Below are 19,759 nucleotides of genomic sequence, written 5' to 3'. Positions count from 1 at the left end.
GAAACTCAACGAACCAATGAATGCTTGCTGAATTGAATAGAGACAGGAAGGTAGATTGTTTCCTATTTGCTCAGCTCTGATTCCCATGTAGAACTTGTCTTAATGATGGGAGTTAACTCTCAGGGATGTTATAAAAACCAAAAGAGAGCCAGGAAAAAAGTCAGAAAAAGCAATCGAGTCTAACAAATCTACCAGCCATTAAGGCATTGTCTTGTAGTCCCAGATGTCTCAGTACCCAGCAGGGAAGCATGACCACCAAGTATCTGGAACTCTCTGAGTCCTTGTGCATAAATCAGAGAAGACTGCACTGTGCTGAGGATTACCCAATGGAAAAAGGGGTGAACCCATCAGTGCCCTGGCTGCTGTGATTCTCGATTCAAGAATAGTTACATCAGGGTCTCTCAGAGATCATAGTGGGACCTCAAAAGCCATGCTTCTACATTCATTTAAAGCCATCTTAAGGGCTACTTGAAGGTTTAAGGTCTGTGCACATCCTGCTATGAAGTCTCCCAAAGGTTCCTTCAAAGCTGTTAAGGTTTTAGTAGCTTCAAGCACGTGGAGCATGACCCCTGGACGATATAGTAAGTGTAAAGGCTATGGTCTAAATACTTGGTCTCCCCTTCTAGTTTTTGTTTTAAGCCTCATAACCAGTGTGATGGTATAAGAAGGAAGGGTTTGGGAAAGGTGATTAGGACAGGAGGGTAGGATACTCATGAACAAGGTCAATGTCTTTATTAAAGTAGTCAGATATAGCCACGTTGTTCTTGTCCCATTATGTGAACACAAAGTGAGCAAATGTCATCCGTGAATAACACTCTTGCCGATGCCTTGATCTTCAACTTTCTAAACATGTAGACTCTCAAGAGATAAATGTTTGTCATTTATAAGTCCAAGTAGCCCAAACAGAATAAAGAAGCATAACACAGCTATGTTATTCACATCTCCTTTTATAAAAATTCCTTTATAAAATTCTGAAGGTCCCTTGGAATAATGCCTATAGAAATTCCCCTCTGTTCTCCTCACTACTTATTCTGCTTCCTTTCTGTCAGCTCCTTCTCCATATCTTTCCCTGTGTCTCTCTTCCCTATGCTTTCAAACATTTCAGCAATCTTGATTCCCCACCCCCACTTTCCTCCAAAGCAAGACTAAAGAGTTCCAAACCATTGGTTCTGATATCTCTTCTCCTAGCCTGAACCTCTACAGATCTACATTTCCAACTGCTCATGTTCACGCAGTCATTGCTCATATCCTCCAAACTCATATGGCTTCCAAGTACATTTTTTCCATATAATGCTCAAGTAGTTAATGGGGAGGGCACCTCCTACATATTGTGTGAATTGCAGAGTTTTTTTTTTTTTTTTTTTTTTTTGCCTCTCACCAATATGTCCCTCTTATTTTTTATTCATTTTCTTAATGAGACTTTGAATTCTTTGTCCTTGAGATTTTTCTTGTTCCTGGTCAACACTACCTTTCCACTTGTTTTGAAATCATCCCCATACTCTGCCCTTCCTACCCTGGCAGTTTTCCTTTCGCATTGTCACCACAATAGGTACCTGGAAAAATCTATCTACTGACAGTATTTTCTTTTGTAAAGAAGACACCATACCTTTCTCGGATGGCCATACTCTGTTGCCTACAACTTAACTCTTCAGAATCTTCATATTAGGACAATCACTCTAGTCAACCATTGCCCATTTTGTTCTCCTGTCAGGTAGAGACTGACCACATCAAACTTTATGTCATTTCTGCAATATAATGAGCTCTTCCAGAAGGAACCGCTTTGTATGGACTGTTCATTCTATCTTAAAGACACCATATCTTCACTGTTAACTGATGTATATCTGTTAAAATATGTTCAAATATCTCCTCCAGAACTATTCCAATTATCATGAAGTATCAATTGAATTGCACATCTGTGTCAACTTCGTAATCCCTAGAACAGGGGAGTTAGACAGTCCTCAGTGCCTTTTGGAGATGCTGCTTATGTCTCCGCTATAGAACTAATTGTACATTAGACTTACTTCTCCACACAAATGGACTGTTTCATTTATCTCAAAATTCTAGTATATAGCTATGAGAATGCTTAACAAATGTTTTATTTTTCCCAAAGAGAATATGAACTTGGCTCAAATCTACAGGTGTATTTCCTTGGAGAATTGCTGTTTCCTAGCCCTCTGGGTGTCATGTGTGGTCAGCGGTAGTCTAGTGAAGTTAAATATCTATTTATGAAGGCTCTAATCATAAGCAAAGGGTACAAAAATGCATATAGTTAGTGTATATTCGCCAAATGGTTTATCTATTTTTCATTAAATTCAAGACCCTGTCTCAGACATACTTGGAACCATACTGAGCAAATTTCCACCTTTAAACACAAGATTAGCCACTCTTCTGTTCTCAGCTTTTCTGTCTTGTTTCTCCTCTTTTCTCTCCTTCTCTTCTCTAGTTTTTCTTGTTCTTCCTTTCTTTTTCCAAATGGAGAAATAATCTCGACATGTTTGTAGAATAGCAGCTTCAATTTGTGGTACTGCCATCTACTTTTCTTAGCTCAAAAGTAAGCAATCCAAAGTCCAGCCAACTTACTTTAATCAGAGCTCGCTTGATGACGTTGCCAATGTCTTGCCTCCACTCAGGGATATCAGGATTGTGGTAATCCAGATTTGGAGAGAATGATAAGAGCTGTGACTGGAAGTATTCTGCAAGGAGACAGAATGGCAGGTGAAGCTAGTGGACTGGGATAAGAGAGGGTTTGATGGGCTCTGGGTGCATGGCCATGTACATCAGGAATCAGTTCTCTTCATGAGCTCTGGATATAGTTCCTTATTTTTAGTCTTTTTTGGGGGAGGGCTTCTGAAAAGAACAGAATTTCCCACTAGGAGTAGATTTGTGCTCTTCCTCACATTGCTAACTTCTATAAAGAATATTGGCTAAAATGGAATCAAGAAAAAAACCCAGAGATCGGAACTCCCTTCTGTAGATGTCTCAAAGCCAACCTGAAACTTAACACTGAGGGCTTGGCTGGAATGGAAGCTTTTCACCTCTCTGTTCTTCAGTTCCATTGTTGATTATGCTATAAAAATCCTCACAGGAGAGGAAAGTAGGTTAAACATTTTCTCCAGGGATATAAGGTAATACTTGATTTCTTGATCTGGTTGGTGAATAATCAAGTTGTCCTGTTCGTGCTCATTCATGAAAATCAGCATTTCTTATTTGCACCAGTTTTAGCATAACATTTACACTCTAATAAAAATACTTACTCCAGGTTATAATAAGGGGCTCTGGTGATCAGTTGGCAGGGAAGTCGGAAAAAATTCACCAGGACAATACTATAGAAATTGCCTTTGTTAGAAACTTACATATACTTGTATAACATTTTAGACAACTACAATGATAGAGGCTATCTGGGAACTTAAGGAGGTCTGGAGGGGTGGCAGCATAAGATCATCAATTTCATTTAAAATAAATGTAGTAATAAAAAATCTACTTTTCAGGGTTCAGGACATGTGACAGCCCTCCTCATCACCTTCTCTGCCTTCATTTAAGCTTATATTGATTTTTATTGTCATACATTTACAATGCATGGCATTCAGCTTCATAAGGACCTTTTTATAGATGAGCAGCGTATCCCTCCCATATCCCTCTATAGGAGCCTCGTTCTACACCCTCCTTTTACTATGATTTATTCTCCTAGACAGTTTTGCTTTAACTTTCCAGACATATATCATTATAGCATGCATATGTAGGTACATAAGCTTATAATTTTAGCCTCATCATAAAGCCTTTGCAGATATTGATGCTGAGAATTCCAACAATCAAGAAAGGAAAGCCTGTTTAGCATTTGTATAAAGGAAGGCTACTGATTTATTTGAGTTAATTTCCTATCCAGCTATTTTGCTGAAGTTGTTTATCAGTTGTAGAAGTTCTCTGACAGAACTTTAGGGGTTGCCTATGTATACTATCATACTATCTGCAAATAATGATACATTTATTTCTTCTTTGCCGATTTGTATCCTTTTGATCTCTTTTTGTTGTCTCATTGTTCTAGCTAGAACTTAATGTACTATACTGAATAGATATGGGGAGAGTGGGCATCTTCGTCTTGCTCCTAATTTTAGTGGGATTGCTTTAAGTATCTCTCCATTTAATTTGATATTGGTTGTTGGTTTGCAGTAAATTATTTTTATTATGTTTGTGTATGGGCCTTGAATTTCTCATCTCTCCAATATTTTTATCATGAAGGGGTGTTGCATTTTGTCAAATGCTTTTTCAGCATCTAAGGAGATAATAATGTGATTCTTTTCTTTGAGTTTTGGAGGCAAGAGATTCTCGGGACTCAAAAGGAAGGACCTTAGATAAATGGAGGGAGAAGGAACCTGTGGAGCTCCAGCAGAAAAACAGGGCATCAAGTAAGGGATGGGGTTGCCATCTCACAGTCAAAACTCTGACCCATAATTGTTATCATCTGAAAGAACTGCAGGGACAAAAATGGAGAAGAGCCTGAGGAAAAGGAGGTCCATCAATAGGTCTAGTGGGATCCAACTCAAGGGGAGGACCCAAAGCCTGATACTATTTTGAGGCTATGGAGTACTCACTATCATTACCCTATCATGACGACCCTCCAACACACCCAGCAAGCAGCTGAAAGAGTCAGATGCAGATATTTACACCCAACCAGTTCACAGAAGTTGCTGACCCCTGTGGTTGAGTTAGGGGAAAGTTGGAAGAAGCTAAAGAAGAGGGTGACCCTGTAGGAGGACCAGCAGTCTCAATTAACCTGGACACCCAAGATTTCTCAGACACTGGACCACCAATCAAGAAGCATACACCAGCTGATATGAGGCCACCAACATATACAGAAGAGGACTTCCGGGTCTGGCTTCAGTCAGAGAAGCTGCACCTAACACTCAAGAGATTGGAGACCCCAGGGAGTGAGGAGGTCTGATGTGTTGGGAGATTGGGGAGGTGGAGTGGGGACATCCTTATGGAGATGGGGAGGAGGAGGTATGGGATGTGGATGTGGAACAGTCAGAGGGTGGGATGTGAGAGGGATCAAATCTGGAGTGTTGTAAAGGAAAACTAAATAAAATCTTTAAAAAGTCGATTAAACTTCGGGTACTACCAATACAAAAAGAAAGAATGGAAGGAAGGAAGGAAGGAAGGAAGGAAGGAAGGGAGGAAGGAAGGAAAGTAAACCACATTTGCTCTGAAGAGACCATCTCATTGCCTAAGACATGAGTTCTATAGGATGGGGAACATTACTCCTCTTGCTTTGTAGATAGATCACTTGTCCCACGTCACAAGAAATGCTGAACACATATTGTAGACAACTTAGCAGATCGTCATATCAAGCTCATTCTCTACTCTAGCTTTCCTTGTCTAACAATTACCCCGAGCATATGGTGGTCTAGATGCACCACAAGATTCGCACTGCACAAGGGACAACAAACAGATGCCTACCAGTGATCTGGTTATTTTTCAATTTACCTTCTCTATCCAATGAAGTCTACAGTTGCAGATGTCAAGCATCTCCCTATTAGCCTGGGAATTCTAAAGCGGTTTATGGTTGGCACCAGGATTGGAAGAGGGAACTGCATGAGCAGAGGAGAATGTGATCACATGATCACATACAGAGCTTACCGTGTACAGCAATCTCTTTTGTGTCTTGGATGAGGGCATTCCCAGCAGCTACCTGGACAGTGATGGTATTGGTTCCCTCTGCAAGGAATGTGAAAGAGATGCTGCTGTCCAAGGTGATGAGGGGCTGCAAGAAAGAGAACAGTGACACCCCTTTAGTCTTCCCTGGGGTACCAGACTGTCATGCATAAGCATAGCATGATAGCACCCAAGGGCTCTTCACTTAAAAAATAAGAAAAGAACAAACAATGTTATTCTGTTCCCACAAACTGTGATTATTTCTCTGGAAACTAAGAAGAATATTAATCAATTTAAAATTCATAAAATTTTAATCCTGAAAAATGAGCAACACTGTTGAATTGTCATGTCACCTTGTTCTTTCTCCTGGGAAAAAATCACATCAGCTTTTAAATCCTGTACCCAATGGCTCTTGCAACAAGGAATCACTTTACCATCCAGTGTTCTTTCCATTCTATACCATACTCCATTGGGCTACAGGGACTCTTCAAAGAAGTGACCTGTAACTTACTTCGGTATCACCTGATTTAAGCACAGAGTCATTCTTTCAGCAGAAACACACATAAAGCAATACAATGGCCTTACGATGGCTTTTTGTTGAATTACATCTGTTTTTACTTGCAAAGCATTTTTGACTCTTTTATTAGTTTGAGAATATTCAAACATGCATATATAATAGGCTGTGATTTGGTTTTCTTTTTTCTTCCTCCTGACTTAGCAAAATATATGAACTTCTGAAGGGTAAAAAGAGAAATATGATATAAGTGGGTGCTTGTAGAAGGGAAGGCAGATCCTGAGATGGAAGAGAAAATATTCAGTAGTTTCTTAAAGCCCACATCCTCAAATGCTGCCTTTGCTCTGTAAGGTGAGGTACAGAAGCTGGAGGCTGAACTAAGGCAGATAAGGAAGATATGACACAAGCACAGATGAGAGACTCCCTCTCCTCTCTGCACACAGAAACAGTAGAATGCAGAATAATAATGTAGCTTGTGGAAGGATTCGCAGAAGATCCCTCTAAGGGGCTATGTATGTGCCAACTCAGTGTATATCCATGACAGGCTGGATGCATTCACACAGAGAGATACAAAGACTTGATTTGCAGTTTTTAGACAGTGCTCCTTCTGTAGGACCGAAATCCTTTTCTGCTCAGCAGATTTGGCAGGGCTTCTGAAGAACTAATTTGATCTCATCTGTTTCAGACTCTACAGCACTCCTCGATGATCAGGCTGGTGGTAGCTGGGCAGAGTTAAAGATACTGCCCTGAGCTTCTGATACACTTTCCTCCGTGTTTACTGAATAAAGAGGAAGCAATAAAACTTTCCCCAAAATTAGGACATCCAGTAAGGTGTGTAGGGATTATTTGCCATACATAAGGCTTTATAATGCACACAGATGTGCCTTGGAGTCGGAAAAAAAAAAAGAATGAGATAGAAGTGTCTCTATCCTACATACTTTGACACCACATCTGTTTAGAATCCTACTTTTGAAAATATTTCATTTATTTTATTTTACATGTGTGTATGTCTTGCTTGCATGCATGTCTCTGCACAACATGTGTGTAGTGCCTTCAGAGTCCAAAAGAGGGTATCAAATAGCCCAGAACTGGAGTTACAAATGGTTGAGTGATACCACGTGGGTGCTGGGAATTAAGCTCAGGTCCTTTGAAAGAGCAGCAAATAATTCTAACTGTATTACGTTTTATCATTCGTAGACCATCCCAGATCTTTGGAAACAAAATGAGATATCAAATTTAATAGTATAATGGTTAAAGGTTGTTTTGAAATGATAATGCCAAATATTGTTGAAAGTGCAAAGCAAACTGGAACTCCCATGCTATTTTGGTAGGACATATAAAAGCACTGCAACCATTCTGGGAAAAGTTTGTCTTGTTAGAAATTTTGAGAACCTTTTTCAAAGTGACTATGCCATTTCACACGCTATGACCTTCAACTATAGTCCCTGGAATTTAGTTAAAGGGAAACATTCGTTTAAAGAAATTCATAGCAGCTATTCACATCAACTTAAAATGGAGAGAGTCTGGAAATTTACCAATGAGAACATAGAAATTAACCACAGAATTTTCATATAACAGAAAATAATATTAATGCATGTATAAACATAGATATATATATAAAAATACAGATTGTGACCTCCAAACCATGAGAGGTGAAAGAGGACATTTTTATTATGTGATTACACTTTTATGATGTTCTGTGGTAAGTAAATCTAACCTGTGATGGGGAAGAGTCTGGCATGGAGACTGGCTGAGAACTTACAGGAAAATTGCAGAAGGATGGTAACATAATATCATCACAGATGGGCTACCCAAGTGACTGCCTGTCAGACTGTAAATATACACTGCAGATTCATGTATTCTATTATTGATACATTTTATAGTATCCTGTGGTAGGATCTTCCCCTAATAAATGAACATTACAAGGGACCAATCACTGGGCGAGTAGGCAGAACTTCCAGGGTGAAAAGAGGAAGACATGAGAAAGGGATGGCATGGGTTTTGGATGGGCTGGGGGTCGGGGGAGAGCAAGGAGGCAAACAGAATGTAAGAAGCCAAAGGCTTGAGTGGTGGATCTACCACTGGAGGATTTCTAACATAGAATCGTTTATAAAATTAAGATGCTATATTCTGCTCCCAGTGATTGTGTTTGTTACCTGTTGATCCTAAACTAAGACTGTGTGGTGTTTTCCTTCACACGGCATCTCAACTGAGTCCCAAAGAAAGGTATGACAGAGTGTGGTGTACAAGGGTGCATCCCAGCAAGCCACAGGAATTTGGAAGCATGGGACATGCGTGGTGACAGCCAGCAATGATTTAATGAGACAGGAGGAGGAAGCCCTGGTTAAAAGGAAAGAATGAGGTCTTGCCAGGTTGGAGAGAGGCAGAGGCCATCTGCTGGTGCTAGCTGGTGACAGTGCAGGAAATGAATATATATATTCATGCAACAGGTGATGATTCAACATGTGGAATCCACTAGAAATTTAAAAATCTTAGCCTATGAGTTAGAAATTTAGTCTGGGCGAGCAGAGCACAGAGGAATCACATGATGACTCAAGCGTGGGAAACTTGAAACAAAGAAAATGGGCAGTTTCTGTTCACAGGCTCTGGGGACCCCTGCTGTGAAAAGTCCAGGCTGCTCCAAGTCACAGAGAGCTGGAGAATGGAAGGTGCCTAATTCTTGGAGCAGATATTGATTGAACTGTGAATTTGTAAAAAATTGCTTTATTTGCTTTTGGAATACATTTATATACAGATTTTGTCTGAATCACATGGGGAATTTCACCTGCAGTTTGGAACTAGGATTGGGAAAATTTTTCATTGACTGCAAGTAGAGATCAGTAATAATTGCCTACTATGAACAGGTATTAAAAAAAATAAATGTCTGTAGCTCCAGGCAGAGATCATATCAGATAGGTGGTATAATATAGTCTGCAGGATACTCATATTCTTTGTTCGTGGGCTCCACGGGAATTTTGGGTTAATATCCTGGCATGACAAAGTAGAACAGGCCTAAGAATGGGTTCATACAGTACTGTTCAGTTTACTTTATTTGTTTTGAATTGTTTTTATTATCAAAATGAATAGGATTATAAGTTTTGTGGTTGTTTCATTATTCGTCTGGAAGAGAAGGCAAGAAACGAGCTTTCCTGGTTGCCAACTGAAGGATATGCTGATTTGGGAGAAAGGTTTGGCCTTTGTGGTTTTAGAAAAGGTGATTCGTGTCTATACACTGTTCAGAGTTATATGGATCACATAGGACAAAAGGAGATCCCCTGAAGCACTAGATCCAAGAGAGTCAAACAAAAATGATATCTTGATGAAGCTAAAAATTCATTGAGATTTATACATTACAGAATATACAGCTTTGCTGAGTTTCTTTGGCAGACATGCTGAACTGACCTGCTTGCACTCCTAATGTCGTGGACTTCGAGCTGGATCCAGTCAGGACGCAGACATTAGAGACTACAACAATCGTTGACGGTGCCTTCTTAAGGCCAATGAACTCCTTCATTTTCCTTACACCTCCCCGCCCTCAATATGTCTCAGCACCCATATTTAGCAGGAGGAAATTATGAAAAGTTGTCATACCACTTTCCCGGGCTTGGAGGCTGGAGATGGTTATTCTAAGGTTGTCTTTTTGATGAATTTACTAATGATCAGAATTTAACAGGGTATAGCTAGAATTGATGGTGTAGCCATAATCTCATTTGGTAGAAATCCTTATAATTGTCACTAAGCTGAAGTTATAATTTCTCACCTTGTTACAGAATTTGTTTTGGTGCAGAATCAAGGTTTTCATTGATATAAATTTCCTCTATTGTCAAAAATTTTTTAAAGTACAAGGCTTGGACCCAGCCTTTCTATAACTTCCGTTAGAATCTGATTTCATAGGATTGAGCATATGAGTTAAGGGCCAGATAGTGAATTCTTGGCTCTGAGTTAATTGCTAGGGTATTTGAAAGATGTTTCATTTAGAATTAGCCTAGCGTAGTTAATGGACAACATTCCAGATTACTTTACATAGTTTTCAAAAATGTCAGAATGTGACATTTAATGTTATTTGTTCATTTGTTGTTGAGACATATCTGCTCCGAGCAGTACCCCTTTCTTGGCTTCAAAGAAGAAATTGAGCATCAATGGAGTTGTTTCTGTTGTGCCGAGGCAGCCTCGAGAATTGCCTCAGTTCATCTACAGACCTGTGCTGCTCGTGAGAGGACACAAGTTACAGGATAGGGCAGCTTAGTTCTGCCGAGACAGGATAAGCTAGTCCTTAATTTTTCTGTTTCAAAGGTCTGTCAGATGAGCCAGAAGGCGGAAGACTGATGCTCCCACTCCCTGACACACTGGGGCTGTATAGGCAGGCGGCTGTCTCTACAACTTGTCTCACTTCTGCGAGCTGTGTTAGGCTTCCTATATTTTCAGATACTATTAGTCACTCTCGGGTTTCTGATGGGAATGAAAACTAGTGGTGGTCTCACAGCCGACCCAAGCTGCTTAGCATTGAGAAAGATGGTATAGGTTTGAGAGGATATTTTTCAAACAGTATACAAGCTAAACCAAGACATAACAGATATGGAAGTATAAGCCTTTTTAAAGTTAGGATAACAGGGTGTTCTATTTAATTGACAAAATTGATGGACAGGATGTTAGGTGTATCTTATACTTTATAAATTACAAAATGGTAATAGTTATGCTCAATTTATATTTGACAGAAAAGGTTTTTTTTCCATTGCACAGTAAGTGGTAGTATCTTGCCCTAATAAATAAAAATTACAAGGGCATTACAAGGGTACAATCACTGGGCGAGTAGGCAGGACTCCCAGGTTGGAAAGAGTAAGACAATGGAGGAGAAAGGAACAACATGGGTTTTGGATGGGAGAAAGCAAGGAGGCAGACAGTAGATTTCTAACATAGAATACATTGTAAAATTAGGATGCTATATTCTGCACCCAGTGACTGTATTACCTGTTGATTCTAAACTAAGATTGTGTGGTGTTTTCCTTCATGGTATCTCATCTGAGCTCTAGAGAAAGGTATAGCAGAGCATGGTGTGCAAAGGTGCATCCCAGCCAGCCATGGGAAATTGGAACTGCAGGGCAAGTGTGGCAACAGCCAGCAATGGGAATTTAGTGATACAGGAGGAGAGAGCTCTGATTAAAAGGAAAGAATGAGGTCTTGTCCTGTCAGCCAGGCTGGAGGCAGACCAAGGCCATCTGCTAGTCGGTGTTAGTGTGGATTTTTTTCTATATTTCATGCAACAGTATCCAGAGAGGAAAACTATTAAGAAACAGAGAACTCTATAGTCAATGACTTGCAAGCTTAATGATTTACAACAAAGCATGTAGGTTTTAATTTACTTTAAAATAAAAATTTAAGGGTTGGGGATTTAGCTCAGCGGTAGAGCACTTGCCTAGAGAGCACAAGGCCCTGGGTTCGGTCCCCAGCTCCGGAAAAAAAAGAAAAAAAGAAAAAATAAATAAAAATTTAAAAATCAAGAGTAATGGATGGATAGACTTGCTGAAATCGACTTGGGACATTTCCCAAGAAATATGATGATGAGTGTATGGACATTCTTTGCAAAATTATGACTGACTTTATATCTAAATTTTTATCATAATATATTAGGTGAAATACTTTTGGAAGGGATAATAAGAAGGCTTTTATTTTTCCATACTCTGAATGATTCCCTTGGGTGGTGTCTGTCTTAAACTGTCCTTCTGTCTAGTCTGTTGCCTCTTAGTCCCTCCACTGCTCAGCATCAAGCCTCTTTTCCTCTTTTCTTTGTTTTCTCTTCAGGAAACCTTTACTAGTCCCTTGTCATCTTTCTTAGTCCTAAGTGGGACATGTGGCCCTCTCCCTTGCCCACAAGATTCTTCATGTCCCAAGACTTAGCTGGTTATGGCAGTTTTATCAATAGCATCATGTCCTCTGAGAGGAGCTTATTTCCTTCTGCTCTAGCGAATCTTATCTCATCTCCATCTGACTGCTTCGCCAAGTTCCAGAGCCAAGAGAGGGTGCAGGGCTGAAGGACAAAGGGAACATACCATCAGAGGTGGATGAGTGCAAGGCTCACGCCAGCCAGTAAGGGCACAGAGCCATAGCAAACAAACTCTGATGAATGTGGATGCTTGGTTTCTGGGTGGCAGGCCACAGACAGGCATCTATGCTGGATAAATAGCAGGAGCTAATTCTGTTTTCCAAATTGCTTTTGTTTTTCATCAGCAGTTATAGCACCATGGCTGAGTTCACCTTCCCCAGAAAGCTGGAGCAGTCAACAGGATCCTTGAGTTCTTCATTGGCCACTGATACAGAATGCCCAATGCTAAATTAAATCAAGTATTTTAAGGTTCATTTACTCAAATCTATTAGGCATGCAGACACATTTATTAAGCCAGACCTCTGTTAATCCCAGCAAATTGGCCATTCAGAGACCCACAAACCCAGCAGGCAGCAGATTGACTTCTCGGCTCTGCTTTGTCCGAGCTGCAGGGCCAGCTTGCAGTGTGGCCCCATAGAACAATACTTCCTGCTCTGCCCAGGCTTTGGGTTACACTCGTCACAATGAAGAGTCCTTCATATATGACAGGTCACAAATTATCCAACTGAGCCTGGCAAGAAGTAATAAAAGCTGTGAGAAACTATTCCACTTGAATAACGGACTAGCAAGCAAAGTACAGGGAAATCTCTGGATACAGTCTATACCAGCAGTCTACACAGCACGTCAGGAGAGTGTTGCACATCAGAAAATGCCCACAGTTAAAAATGTGCACCTTGATCAAGCCTACCACTGCCAAATTGAATAAACAATGCAATCATTATGCTGGCCTCACTTAAAACCTTCTATGGATTATGTAGCAATGTGTGAAAAGTACTTATCAAACGAAATGAAAAGGCAGAATGTTTAATTGTGGAAATACCACGCTGAGAACACCTTAAATATGCACAAATGCAAGAAAGAAATAAAGCAAAATAGTATTTATAGCTGTGTTATAACTATGGATTGATGTGAAAGTTCAGTTAAAAATGATTTAACATGTATGCATAAATACACCACATAACACACACAACACATACATACATACATACATACATACATACATACATACATACGTACGTACGTACATACATACACGGGGGGAGGGAGAGAGGGAGAGAGAGAGAGAGAGAGATAGAGAGAGAGAGAGAGAGAGAGAGAGAGAGAGAGAGAGAGAGAAAGAGAGAGAGAGAGAGAGAGATACAGATAGACGGAAAGTGCCAGTGGAAATGCTTCTGTTGAATTATCAGATGTTCATGAGAGTTCTGCCTAACTTTATCTCATACCATCCTACCTTAAATATAAACTTTACGACAAAATACAAAGCAGACATAGTTGACAGTCTAAGAAGTCCATGTTATCTTTCTACTTTAAAGTGTTTTTCTTCCAACATCTGCTGAAATGAATGTTCTAGCTTGACAGAATCAATGCACAGAGGATACAGCCACTTGTAAGGATTAGTCTTTCTACCTTGAGGCATTTTATTTCTGCCTCAACTATGCTGCTCCTTTAAGGCCAGCTTAGGGCCGTTTCCTAAAGGCTCTTTGTGGCTCACAGGCTTCCACCCATTTCTCTCTAGGACGCCCCACTTGACTAGTATGCATGAGGTTCTACTGCCTTCCCTTCCTATGCAGTGTCCTCGCTGTTAGGCTCATAGTAATAGAATGCACTTCCTGAAGGTAACAAATGGAAATTATCCTGTGTTTTAGTCTTCATGTCTTGTAGGAAAAAGAATAGCTTCTGAAAAGGACTTATGAAGGACCTGATAAAATTTCATGTCGCTTGCTGATAGGTTTGCAGGTATGTAAGTCAACAGCTGGATCTCAGCAATGTGTAGTATTTTCTACTCATCTGTACATTATGCATCCACACCAATTATTTTATGTGTATTCATCTTGCCTTTTCAGATGGGATGCGATTTCTTTAAAGTCTGCAGTAAAGTTATACATGCCTTTTACCCCTGATATTAATAGCATCCAGATAAGGACTGACTACACGGGTAGAGAATCAGTTCATTTGTGTCAATATTTTTATTTAATTCAACCACCTGAGTGAACTTTTCTACTTCATGTAGTAGACACACACACACACACACACACACACACACACACACACACGAAACTACCTTCTGAGGTTACCAGACTAAGTGTCCTCTGCAAAATGGTACTTAATTATAAAGCTGTTCTGATGATTAAGTAAAATAATGGATTGAGAAAGTATAGCAAACGCTAAGAATAAATAATTAAAATTAAAAGTAGTTCATTTTAAAGAGCAGTTTGCCAAGCAAAGGAAGCCAAACAGCTCTGAAGGTGACCACACTTCCCAACACACCCAAAGACACTCATTCCTTTGGAACCCAAATGTGGTAATCATTTGAGAAACCATAGGATAATATGGACCCCATCCCCACTGATGTGTTTCTATCATGTTGATACCATAAAAATACTGAAAATGGGTGTCCTTTAAATGCAGGAATTAACTGTTTTCACAGACATCTATATGATCCATAGAATCATGTCCGACTTTTATTCCTATATGTACATGTTATTCATGTATAACAAAACCTGATGTTCCCAAATGCCTTGTCATGTTTTACATGATTTATGAGTAATTCTTTAGCTGACGCTCATGGCAATGGTCAATTGCAGTTGTTACTTTTAATGATCAATTGTAGTTACTCCTGTTAGTACTTGGACTTGACAGTGAATAAGACTCAATGAAAGTTAAGTGTTTTGAAGAAAGGACTAGAACAAAGAAAAATATATCTGTATTTCAGCCCAGGTTTGTCATATTCTGAAATCATTTTTATACTTTACCCCTCCCAGACATTGATCGCTTTGTTCTTTGAGAATAAATATTAACTGGTAAGACCTTTCTGTCTTGGGTACTTGTATATTACAATCTTCAGCTTGTAGCTGGGAATTTTTTAACCAAAGAAATACTTCTAGTAGTAAATTAAAAATTAAAACTGAATTGCCAACATTCACTTTAAAAATCTCACAATATAACATCTATATGTGTGAGAGAGATTTCAGTGGATAACTCCATTATGTACACATGTTAAATATTAGCTTCCTGGCTTCAGACAAAGATTCTATAATTCAAGCTAACATATAATTATGAGGGAAATGAAAACTAAAATCTTTGATCTCTTTTTCCATTCATTTATTATTTTAAATTAAATGTACAAGGACTATTATAAGTTACTTCATATTTTAGAATCAGCACTCAAAAAGAAAAAAGCCACTGCAGAGACATTGCATTTGCAATTTCAGTGTCCTGTTGGCTGCCAAGCAAACCTCTATGTTGAGATCCATCCAATAATAGGCCTCATTACATAGAGTGCATTCTCAGTAAAGATGATAAAGCAAATGTACATTAAGAGAAAATAACTCCCCAAATACAAACTGACCTTTCACTTTCTCAGGGGAAAAATAAACCTTTCCCCCAATGATTTTCTCATTCCTCTTTTCTGTGTATATCTCATGATTTTTAAAGAAAAATGACTGCTCAGTAACACTCAGGGGAGAAGTGTTCCCAGTGCTGCAGCATTCTCGTGCTGAGTGATGACCTGGGCTTCACTGATTTAGGAGTCCTGAGTCGAAGGTCCTTTTCTGCAACTAATCAAGTGTTTCAAATTGGGAGGCTGGTTGTACGCTGTGAGCGACTTTTCTACTGCACCAAGTATAGACTTATCTGTTTCCCTAGTTAAAAAAATTAAAAATGCAAAACCATTAGTCACATATACTAAGAAGTTAAATTAAGGCCACTCGGCAGAAATACTACAAACCGAGATTCCCCTGGATTCATGAATCATTCTCTATCTTTCACTATCCCATCTAACAGAACAGCTTCAATGGTGTACTACAATGCACACAGTTGCTGACCATATAGTATGTGGCATTTAAATATGTGTTATCTTACTTTATATAACAGGCAAGATGAGAGAGTGAGAGACTAACATCTCAGGACAAACAACTTGATCAAGCTCAAATATACAAGATTATTTAAGACATAGTCATGCTAGCCACCTAACTCATGATTTTAAATCCCGTGTCCATGCACCCTCTATTACATCATGCTGTCATCCTCCTCAAGATCAAAAGTGGGCACCTCCCAGCCTTACCTTTCCAGAGTGAGTACATCACTTTTCCTAATGCATAGCTACATAGTCATTTGTTTTTCTCTCTTGGTATTCAACGTTTCCAAGTTAGGTTCATTCTTTATATTATTTTTAAAGTAATGCCTTTGCTAAGATAGGCAACACCAACTACGTAGTGGATTTTCAAAGTAAACAAAAGTTAGAGAGTGAAAACCACAGGGAGGATCCAGTGAGTCATAGGAGGCTCCGTGGCTTTGTAAATTTTATAGCCAGGAGCTGACCAGGTTCTTCCATAAATACTGGAGAAATGTGTCTTTGTGCTTCTTTCAGTGAGAGGGGATAAGGGATCATTTCTAAGTACATCGCTAAGTGCACTGTGGCTTAAAAAAATCTTTTCCTAGAAGAAACTATTAAATCAGAGCCCAACTTGCAAGTGTTTTATCTTAATCTAACAGCTGTAGGAAAAAGGAGATACCATCTCAATACAAACCCAACCTAACCTGTGCGGGGTGTGGGTGCGTGTGTGTGTGTGTGCGTGTGTGTGTGCGTGTGTGTGTGTGTGTGTGTGTGTGTGTGTGTGTGTGTGTGTGCGTTTACTGTGAAACACCTAGGAAGTATACAATCCAAGATCATAGGATCCCTAAAACAGATGAGGTTTGATTATAAGGCAAATCTCCTCCTCCACTCCAACATGATCACACTACACATAGTAATTCTTACGACCTCACCTCCAGGTATAACGAAATGTCTGCTAAAGTGAAAGTATAATGCAAACTGGGAGATTGAAATCTTAAAAATGAAGCTAATGATTGATAATAACACGATAGACGTGGGAAAGACTAAAAAATAAAATAAATAAAACCGGAACAAAACACATCCAAGAATGGGACTCGATTACAAAAGGTATGGGTGTGTGTACTATATGCACATATGTGTGTATATGAGTAATATGATACCAGAAAAAGAAAAAAGTAAAGCATATGAAGAATTCTGGGAAGAAATAAATGCCGAGTCTTACTAAAATGTTTTCAGAAAAAAACTACAACTACTACTGTTCCCTAAATCCCATCAGTGGTGAAACCCTACACTCAGGCATGTAAGTCTCAAACTATAGAAATCAGAGAGATCTTTCAAATCCTAAAGTAAGAGGTATATAAAGAAAAGTTTCTTGATATAAACAACAAAAATGGTAAGACATAGATCTGAAATATCTCAAAAAAACTATAGTTACCAAAAAAGTGTTATGACATAATTAATGTCTTCAGAAAAAAATACTGAAATGTTCCTAAGAGAAAAACATACTTCTGATTTTGTACCCTGGATAATTATCCTGTAAAAGTGAAGGGGGAAAAAGAACTTTCTCAAAATAAGGGACCTCTTTATCAGTAAATGAGCTCTACATGAATTGTTACATTCTTTTAAAAACTGGAAAATAATGTTGGTAAGAAACTCTGAAAAACATATAGGGCATTCACAGAAAAAAAATGAAGATATTTTGTTCTTCCTTTTAATTGCCAAACATAAAAAGCAGTGATGTCTTCAAAATAATAACAGGAAAATTGCATTTGATTTCGTATGCTTAAGTTTGTTGAATGATGACTGATATAAGAGGTGGGGATGGTTTTATGATTTTCTCATTATTATTAATTAAATGAATCATGGATAAAGCTTTTAAAAGTACATGTGATAGGCTAGAAAGAGAGAAATTCAATGGGGCCATTCATGAACTCAAGAACGCAATCACATTTATATTATTTCATATATAGAGATTACTAAAATTGCAGCAGAACATGAGTTATATTCAATCCCGTGTAGAACATTTGCCAAGGAACAGAATATTCTGGACAATTAGACATTCTTAAACAAATTGGAAAGACTGAACATCATGCCATCCTCCTCTTAGACCATAATATGATTAAGTTATAAATCAGTAACAGAAAGATAACTAGGAAATCTTCAAATACTAGGCATTAAACAAAATACTTCTAAAATGAATGGGAGGCAAAGAGAAATCTGCAAGGGAATCAGCTCTAAATTAAACAAATAGGAAAGTCTCCCTTAACGCCATGTAGAGGATTCACCAGAAGGTGCCTGCAACATCTCTGACAACACTGAATGCACTCATCAGACAAGAAGCCCTAAAACCAGCTATCTACACTTCCCGCCAGGAAGCTACAGAACTAAGAATAGGTTGATTCCAAAGTAGCCAGAGAGAAGAAATGATGTGATCAGAAAAGAAAGCAAAAAGAGAAAAAACAAAACAAAACAGGATACAGGAAGTCAATAAGGAAAGCCGATGAAGTTGACAGCAGGCTCTTAGAGAAAACAGGGTTAAGAAAAAACAGAAAGCATGTTCAAATTGTATATGTTCCAGAGGAGTAACAGGAACCTACTTCAGATCTCATGGCTAGCGAAAGGACAATGAACTGACCCGATGAACACTTCTATCTCTGCAAGCTGGACAAATAAAGGGAACAATATTTGAAAGACAAAAAGTTGCCAAACTCACATAAGCAGATACTTTAAATCCAAATAGTCCTTTGGATTTTATACCTTGGAAGAAAGTGAAGCACCAATGACCTTGGAAAACAGAAGACACGGGTTCCTGAAGGTTGACTAGTAAATTCTCTCAAACATCTAAAGAAAAAAATTATGATGATTCTTAATGTTTAAAAAATATTTCCTGATCATGTTGTCTCCCCTGCCAAGTAAGTTTGCTGCTATGGTTCTTAGCTTAGTGTTTTTGTGGCCCTCCTAAGAGTGGGTGTGAGGGTGCCTCAGACTCTTATCTGCTCTTGGGACCCTTTCCACCTACTGATTTGCCTCGTGCAGGGCTGATACGACAGTTTGTTCCTAGTCTTTTTTGTATCTGTTTATGCCGTGCTTGGTTCATATCCCTGGGAGACATGGTCTTTCTGAAGGAAAACAGGAAGAGTCGATGGATGTGTGTATGTGTGTGGAGGAACTGGGAGGAGTGGAGAGAGGGGAAGCTGTGATGGAGTACATTGTATGAAAGAACAACACAGTTTTAAAAATAAAACAGACTTTCTTAAGATATGTATGCTTCAATATTCAGAGTGAATATATGTAAGTGTGCCGTTTTGTTAGATACCAGTAATGCAGATTAGATCTTAATTAAAAGTAATGTCATCTGCATTAATACTATTAAAAACAAAATATCAGACTTAGCCATAAGTCTGATAAAATATCTGCAGGATCTGTATATGACTAAATTCTGTTGAAAGAAATATAAGGCTAAGTAAGTGAACAGAGAGATGACCCATGTTCATGGATAAGAAGACCTAATAGGTTTAAAATTTTAGATCTTATCAAGTTGACTTATCCTTGTGGTACAAAACCAACATAATATTCTGACAAGCTAAATTTTTAGATCTCAGCAAACTCATTCTAACCCTACCTAGAAAAGAAAAATATATATACAGTGTAATATAATATT

At 38.8% G+C, this 19,759-nt stretch overlaps 1 protein-coding gene across 1 annotated transcript in view; it reads right to left on the bottom strand.

Annotated features, from left to right (window-relative positions):
* Nucleotides 1-19,759, bottom strand: part of Sorcs3 (sortilin-related VPS10 domain containing receptor 3) — a 634,818-nt gene that overhangs the window by 12,886 nt on the left and 602,173 nt on the right. Inside the window, exons 21-22 of the mRNA NM_001106367.3 lie at nucleotides 5,635-5,758; nucleotides 2,581-2,693 (exon numbers count right to left, since the gene is read on the bottom strand). Of these exons, the coding sequence (NP_001099837.2) occupies nucleotides 2,581-2,693; nucleotides 5,635-5,758 (237 nt within the window). The remainder of the gene's footprint in view (nucleotides 1-2,580; nucleotides 2,694-5,634; nucleotides 5,759-19,759) is intronic.

Source organism: Rattus norvegicus, chromosome 1, assembly GCF_036323735.1.
Source record: "Rattus norvegicus strain BN/NHsdMcwi chromosome 1, GRCr8, whole genome shotgun sequence".
Lineage (NCBI taxonomy): Eukaryota > Metazoa > Chordata > Mammalia > Rodentia > Muridae > Rattus > Rattus norvegicus.
The sequence above is the reverse complement of the archived record's forward strand: the minus strand, read 5'-3'. Positions and strand labels throughout refer to the sequence as shown.